Consider the following 8,293-nt stretch of genomic DNA (forward strand, 5'->3'; position numbering starts at 1 on the left):
CGGCGCTCTGTTAAAACATATAAAAAATTTCTGGCGCACATCGTGTACAAAATTAAAAATATATTAATATATTTTAAACTATGCATAAAAATAACTTAATAATAATATACTTTCATAATATTCACGGCACACCTAGCCACCTTTTGCAGTGCACCAGTGTGCCCTGGTGCACCATTTGAGAATCACTGCTCTATACTAATGCGCAGAGCATGGGAAACAAGCAGGATGAACTTGAACTCTTAATACAGGAGGGCAATTACGACTTGATAGGTATAACTGAAACTTGGTGGGATGACTCCCATGACTGGAATACAACAATTGAAGGATATAACTTGTTCAAAAAGAACAGAAGAAATAAAAAGGGAGGTGGAGTTGCGCTATATGTTAAAAAATATATATCCCTGCACAGAAATACAGGAAGATGAACTTGGTAGCTCCACCGAGAGTACCTGGATTAAAATTAATGGGGCAAGTAATAAAAGGAATGTGGTGCTTGGAGTCTATTACCAACCACCCAATCAAGGAGAAGACGAGAATGTAACTTTTGAAAAGCAAATTGCCAATGTTTTGAGGAGGCATGATGTAGTAGTAATGGGGGATTTCAATTATCCCGATACCTGTTGGGAGACAAATTCTGCCAAACATGGCCCCTCCAAGAAATTTCTGACTTGTGTTGGAGATAACTTTCGCCTACAGAAAGTGGAGGAAGCAACCAGAGGATTAGCTATCCTTGACTTGATTCTAACCAATAGAGATGATTTGGTGGATGAAGTGGCAGTTACGGGAACTCTGGAGGAAAGTGACCACACCATACTTGAATTCTTGATTTTAACAGAAGCAAAAGCTGAGAGTAGCCATACACGCACCCTGGACTTCAGGAAAGCTGATTTTAATAAACTCAGAACAATTGTAAGTGGCCCTAATGAGAAAAGGAGTCCAAGATGGGTTGGAGTTTCTAAAAAAGGATATTCTAAAAGCACAATGGTAAGCAATTCCATCAAGGAAAAAAGGGGGAAAACAGCAGAAGAAGCTAATGTGGCTTCACAAAAAGCTTAGAGCTGACCTGAAAACAAAAAAGAACACATACAAGAAGTGGAAAGAAGGCCAGGGAAAGGAAGACTACAGGCACGTATCACAGAATTGCAGGGATGGTGTCAGGAAGGCTAAAGCTGAGAATGAGATGAGGTTAGCGAGATGCTAAAAGCAGCAAAAAAGCTTTCTTCAGGTACATCCATAGTAAAAGACAGAGAAAAGAAATGGTGGCACAGCTACTCAATGAGGATGGCAAAATGGTAACAGATGACAAAGAAAAGGCAGAAGTCCTCAATTCCTACATTGCTTCAGTCTTCTCCCAAAAAAGGGTCTATAACCCTTCCGGGAAACATGAAGTAGAAGGGGCAGGATTGGAGCTTGAGATTGATAGATAAACGGTCACGGAATACCTAATCACTTTGTTCAAATCGGCAGGACCCTATAAACTGCATCCTAGAGTATTGAAGGAACTGGCTGAAGAACTCTCAGAACCGCTGTCTATTATCTTTGCAAAATCATGGAGGACTGGTGAAGTGCCGGATGACTGGAGGAGAGCTAATGTTGCCCCTATCTTCAAAAAGGGCAAGAAGGAGGAACCGGGGAACTACAGACCAGTCAGCCTAACATCAATCCCTGGAAAAATTCTGGAGCAGATTATAAGCAGTCAATCTGTAAGCACCTTGAAAGCAATGCAGTGATTACTAGGAGCCAACATGGATTTATGAAGAACAAATCCTGCCAAACTAATCTCATCTCATTTTTTGATCAGGTACCCTCTCTTGTAGACTGTGGGAATGCTGTGGACATAATATATCTCGACTTCAGCAAAGCTTTTGAGAAAGTGCCCCATGATATAAATGCGGGCTGGATAAAACAACTATCAGATGGATCCACAGTTGGCTCCAGAATCGTACTCAAAGAGTGCTTATCAATGGTTCCTTCTCCAACTGGGCAGCAGTAATGAATGGGGTACCACAGGACTCGCTCCTAGGCCCAGGGCTCTTTAACGTTTTTATTAACGACTTGGATGAGGAGGTACAGAGCATGCTTATCAAATTTGCAGATGATACAAAATTGGCGGGCACAACTAATACCATGGAAGACAGAAACAAAATTCAAAGGGACCTTGATAGGCTGGAGCATTGGGCTGAAAACAACAGAATGAAATTCAACAGGGATAAATGCAAAGTTCTACACTTTGGAAAAAGAAACCAAATGCACAGTTATAAGATGGGGGATACTTGGCTCAGCAATACAACATATGAGAAGGCTCTTGGAATTGTCATCGATCACAAGCTGAATATGAGCCAACAGTGCGATGCGGCTGCAAAAAAAGCAAATGCTATATTAGGCTGCATTAACAGAAGTATCGTTTTCAAATTGCGTGATTAGTTCCCCTCTATTCAGCACTGGTTAGGCCTCATCTTGAGTACTGCATCCAGTTCTGGTCTCCGCACTGCAAGAAGGATGCAGACCAACTGGAACGGGTTCAGAGGAGGGCAACAAGGATGATCAGGGGACTGGAAACAAAGCCCTATGAGGAGAGACAAAGAACTGGGCATGTTTAGCCTGGAGAAGAGAAGACTGAGGGGAGATATGATAGCACTCTTCAAGTACATGAAAGGCTGTCACACAGAGGAGGGCCGGGATCTCTTCTCAGTTGTCCTAGAGTGCAGGACACGGAATAATGGGCTCAAGTTGCAGGAAGCCAGATTTCGGCTGAACATCAGGAAAACCTTCCTAACTGTTAGAACCATACGACAATGGAACCAATTACCTAGAGAGGTAGTGGGTTCTCTGACACTGGAGGCATTCAAGAGGCAGCTGGACAGCCATCTGTCAGGAATGCTTTGATTTAGATTCCTGCATTGAGCAGGGGGTTGGACTTGGTTACTTCACCTCAAAAAGGATGCTGTAGAGCTGGAAAAGGTTCAGAAAAGGGCAAGCAAAATTTTTAAGGGCCAGAATCAATTTCATGTGCGGAAAGATTACAACATTTGGGGGCTTTTAGATTAAAAAGGGCAAATAAGGGGGGAATATGATAAAGGTATATAAAAATATGCATGGTATAGAGAAAGAGGACAGAGAGACTTTTTGCCTATTGACCTCTGGGCAAATGCTGGAGCAAGCCTAGATCTGGGTGTAGGTCCACTTGAAAAGAGTTCCAGTTGCCAGTGGGGTGAATGGTTACCCAATCAGACAAATGGAGGAGGTGATGTGAGATTTGCTTGGGGGGACCACAGCTTGGCAATATAATACATGTTTGAATGTAGAAGGTTCAAGCAGTAGTTTCTCCAGTTTTAAAAAGGGTCAGCTAGCAGGTAATATGAAAGATATCTGCCTGAGAACCTGGAGAGCGGCTACCAGAGTAGACAATAGTAGGTTAGATGGACAAAATAATTTGACCTGGTATAAGGTAGCTTTCTATTGTTCTATAATCTTACACCCAAAGTCTGCACTGGCCTTACTCCTTGCTTTGTATTACAAACTGTCACCATTCCCCTCTTTCATTGTGATGGTCTGTCTGAAGAAAAATCTTCACTTTTAAGCTTGTATTTGCCCCTTCTTCAAATAAATTATACTTTTGTTATAGAGAGCTTGCTGTCCAAGAACTTCGCCACCAGAGTCTTACAGCTTCATACCACTTAATGTCTACAATAAGGCCATCGTCACCTGAACGTTCTCGGCACCGATCTCCTGACAGGTCTCTGGACAAATCTTTGGAAGGGTGAGAACATCACTTTGCTCAGAAAGGAAATGATATAGGATCTTAGCTCTGAAATACTGTTTGTGATGAAAGGAGTATTGTGGTCATGGCTGGCATAAAAGTCTCTGCAATTTGACAAGGGCAAGAATAAGTCCTGCTCAGTTACAGAATTCAGGACCAAATGTTTGGTAGTCAATATTGACTCTCTTTTTGTCACTCATTAGATAATTCACGTAAACAAAGGCCAACTGCCTTAGGTATTTCAATAGGGTTGTTCAGGAAAGTGTGCCTTACACACACTACACACATACTTCAGAGTCCATGCTCTTGTTATCCCATCACTTCAATGTTCATTACAGATGTTTCAAAGAAGTGGTGAGAGGTGAAGTATGAATGAGTCAAACTTCCTCACTCTTTACTTCCAGATTACCTGAAGGGTGGAGATGCTAACTTTTCCTGTTTGCTGCGGGAAGATGAGTATTATCTTTCTGCAAAAGGAGAACATGCACCTTCCTCCTTTGCATTAGACCAGGAAGCATGGGGAGAGGAAATGTGGATCACTCATGTTTCCTTTCTTTTACAACAACAACACTTTATTCGCTTTTAGCCATGGGCCATAGCATACATGTTTCCATAAAATAAATAAAATAGAGATAAACCATACAATGTAGTACACAATTTTGTTGGCTTCCCTATGAGATAAAACGATTTAAAATTCAATGCAATTAGGTTTTGCAATATTGAATTCTAATATGCTTTGCAGCAAGAGCAAAATTGGCTACAGCCATAGTGATTACTCCATAGTTATCTGACAACAAGTCGGCTATTAAAACATCAGAGGAAAGCCCAGCTCTAGAGTTAATAAAGGGAGATAAAAACTTGTGTCTGGGAGCATTATATAGAGGACATTTTAAGATATAGTGGGCTAGATCCTCGGTCTCCTTATTACCACAAATACAGTAACGTTCAGTTCTTGGAATCCCATTATATCTACCCTCCAAAAAAGCTGTTTTCATAGTCTGGAATCTGATTTCAGTGTAAACTTTCCGTATCTTCGGGTTAGTGAGTATAGTAAAATAAGAGGCAATTACGTGATTTGATTTAAAAGATGGAAACCATCTCGAGAAAGGAGATGTCACTATATAGAGCCTATCCTGGACCTCCTGGAAATTAAAGATCCAGTTTCTCAAGTCCTTTGGAGAAAGGGTTAGAAGATTACTGGGGGAGAGGTTATAAAAATTAATTAGCGTTAGTGTGGTATGGGCCCAGCCTCCAGATTGTATTTGTTCTTGCCAGCAAGATTTTACAATTGAAAATTCATCAAGATGAATAATTTTCCTCCAAAACCTTAATATCGCGCAATCTATTTTCGCTGCCAATGTGGAGAGTCCCGTCTCGGCTCTTACATGAGCAGAAGGCGTTCCTTGGGGAAGGCCCAGAATCTGTTTTAAAAATAAATTTTGGATGGGTTCTAAAGTTGGCTTAAGAGCATAACCCCAAATTTCTGCCCCTTTCTTGTTTGCTCTTCAGAACATTTGAAACATCTCTCAGTGAATAATACAGTATTTCAGATAAAACTGTATTAGGGGTTATTTATTTTTTATTTTTTATTAATACATCTATTTAGAGGCTAAGCCCACCACACAGTACCATGCAAATATGCGAATTGTGTGACTATTATGAGTAACTAATAAAACATATAGAATGTATATAGAACTCCTAACTTCTTTTTCCAGCCGGCTTTCTCTTGGCCTCTGCTTCCTTCCTCTCTTCACCCACTGGGATCTTTTTCTATCTCCACTGCCTTATTTATACCTTTATCTCAAGACTCTGCCTCTGTTCTTTCAGTACTATTGCAATGTAGGGTATCCCTGTGGCCAAGATGCCCACAAAATGGAAATAATACCCTTAAGGTGCAGAGTGCTTGCACAAAAAGAAGAGTTTGGGTCATTTGCTCCAAACCTTTCGAATAGTACCTGTTACTGCTTTGTTGATCACCTTTGCTATGTTTTCATTTATTCTTGCACTTTTGCTTCCATGGTGATTAAGTGTGACTGCCTTTGCCCCTTTCTTTATTGCAAGAAACGTTGGGTTGTTATGCAGGCCTGAGATGAGGAGTGGTGTAATGGTTCCTGATACTATAAAGACACTGATACCTCCCTACAGTTGGGAAAGGCAGTTTTCTTCCCCATAAGGGAAAGAAACGTTTGCAGTGTTCTCTTCTACGTGAAACATTGCTCTGATAATGGAAGTGAGTTGGGAACAGAGAAAAGTGGCTAGAGCAACAGACTGAGGGGCAGAGTTCAGCACACATCCCCTACATGTTCTTTTTACTCTTAAAAAGAGACTTCCCACTTTATATGTAACCAGGGCAAACATATGAAAACACACGTCCTTCACTGTCTACAAAGCCTTAGCTGTTAATTGATGAACAAACCATTTTTGTCCCAAAAATGGCATAGAAGAATCGATGCATGTATTTGTTTATAATAATTGGGTGGGATCCAGAGGAACTTCCTCCAGTGGAGGAGCTTTCTGTGGATACTACCCATTGTTTTCTGTGCAATGGATGGAATTAATTGATCCTATATTCTGAAGTAAACAAGGCAAACTTGGTAGGATTACAGAATACATTAACTTATACTGTTACTGAAAATACTTTGTGTTTGCATCAGAGTGGTAGAAAATTGATTGACTGAGCCTGACATTTAATTGATTAAAAGTAATGACAATTAAAAAATTATAGAGCTGGAAGATAATTGATCTTCTGATCCAATTCCCCTCTTTTTGGATCTTCTTCACATATGGCTGCTCCTGGACTGGGATAGCTTGACCACAGTAATTCAGGCATTGGTAATTTCAGGACTGGATTACTGCAGTACATCCTATGTGGGGCTTCCCTTGCACTTGGTCCAGAAACTGCTGTTAGTGCAGAGTGCTGCAGCATATTTAGTGACACGAGTGAGACTGTTGGCATATTATATTCCTGTTCAGAGATCTGCACTGGCTGCCTTACCAAACCAAATTCAAGGTATTAGTATTGGAATACAAAGCCCTCAATGGCTTGGGACTAGTTTACTTGGATCATCTTATCCTGTATGTGCCCACTCACCATTTTATACTTTTAATTGACTATTTTATGTAAACCACTTAGAGGTTTTGGGTGATTAAGCAGAATATCAAATTTATTAAACAAGCAACAAACATACAACTGGATTTGGAGGTGGGGGTCATTTTGTGAGTGTTTATTTTGCTGAAGAAGCATGCCAAGAGGTACACTGGACTAAATGTCCTTTAAACAAATGAAAAAGTGAGCAATGAAAGAGGGGAGATTTTTGTATGTGAACTAAGTTGTAAAGGCATGATGATTTCAAGCATGATATATTTAAAAACATTATTTAGGGCCTTATAACTGAAGCCAAAGAAAGGAAGCAATGCATACCATTTGATTTGAGGGATAACTGCCTTTACTGGATAAAACAGTTAAACACCACAATTTCCCCTCTTTTATAGGGATTCTATTTTGAAGAACTTCTAACTGAGAAGATATGAGAAAAGTCTTGATATCTATTATAGAAATTCAGGTACCAAACTGAACTCAGGGCTTATTAAAACAACTGCTTTAATCCAATTGATGGTGGATAAAATTCAGAGCACTTATTAAAAGGAACATGCACACAAATATTTTATTTCAGCCACTGGAAAAGAAGTTTTAACATGTTTTTTATACAACTAATATCCATTCTTAGAATGTCATCCTGAAAAGTGAGCATTACTATGAGCAAAGTGAGCACATTGTCAAAGAAACACTACTAATGAATCTATTGTTGTAAAGATGAAAGTGGAAAACAATTAAACAGTTTACACTTATTTCTTCATTGATCTGTTGTAACTTCATTGAATGTGAAGTTATGAAACATTTTCACTTCAGAGGAGGAAAGACATTTTTATGAAGGATATTTGATATATATGGCTTAATTTTGAATAAAAATATGATGTAAAATAATTGGCTTGGATCCTAACTTCCCTTCTGTGAACAGAACAGCATTCATAATCACTGAACAGAGCTTTGCTATCTTCTTGCAGAAAAACTGGTCCTGGAATTGGGGTACTCTCGGGAATGGTGTGTGTGTGGGATATGGTATGGGAGACTGCAAATGGGGAGGGAGTTGCTGGAAATCACACAAATCCCTTGTGGCGTAGTGGTTAGAGTGTTGGACTAGGACCTGGGAGACCAGGGTTCGAATCTCCACACAACCATGAAGCTCACTGGGTGACCTTGGGCCAGTCACTGCCTCTCAGCCTCAGAGGAAGACAATGGTAAACCCCCTCTGAATACCGCTTACCATGAAAACCCAATTCATAGGGCCGCCATAAGTCAGGATCGACTTGAAGGCAGTCCATTTCCATTTTTCCTTGTCTGAACAGAAAAGTAACTTAGGATCCATCCAAGTATCAAAAAGCAATTTGTTTTTCAAGTAAAAAAGCAACCATCTCCCTATGGAAATAATATTGTCAGCTGCTATTTCATATACAGTGCACTGAAAAAGTAAT

The 8,293-nt window shown here is 40.0% G+C and overlaps 1 protein-coding gene across 1 annotated transcript in view; it reads left to right on the plus strand.

Moving 5' to 3' along the window:
- Window positions 1–7,277, plus strand: part of TSGA10 (testis specific 10) — an 88,472-nt gene extending 81,195 nt beyond the window's left edge. The window contains exons 19-20 of the mRNA XM_061629406.1: window positions 3,626–3,760; window positions 7,253–7,277. Coding sequence (XP_061485390.1) covers window positions 3,626–3,760; window positions 7,253–7,277 — 160 coding nt within the window. The remainder of the gene's footprint in view (window positions 1–3,625; window positions 3,761–7,252) is intronic.
- Window positions 7,278–8,293: the final 1,016 nt, after the last annotated feature.

The sequence above is a fragment of the Rhineura floridana genome, chromosome 5, assembly GCF_030035675.1.
Source record: "Rhineura floridana isolate rRhiFlo1 chromosome 5, rRhiFlo1.hap2, whole genome shotgun sequence".
NCBI classification, from domain to species: domain Eukaryota; kingdom Metazoa; phylum Chordata; class Lepidosauria; order Squamata; family Rhineuridae; genus Rhineura; species Rhineura floridana.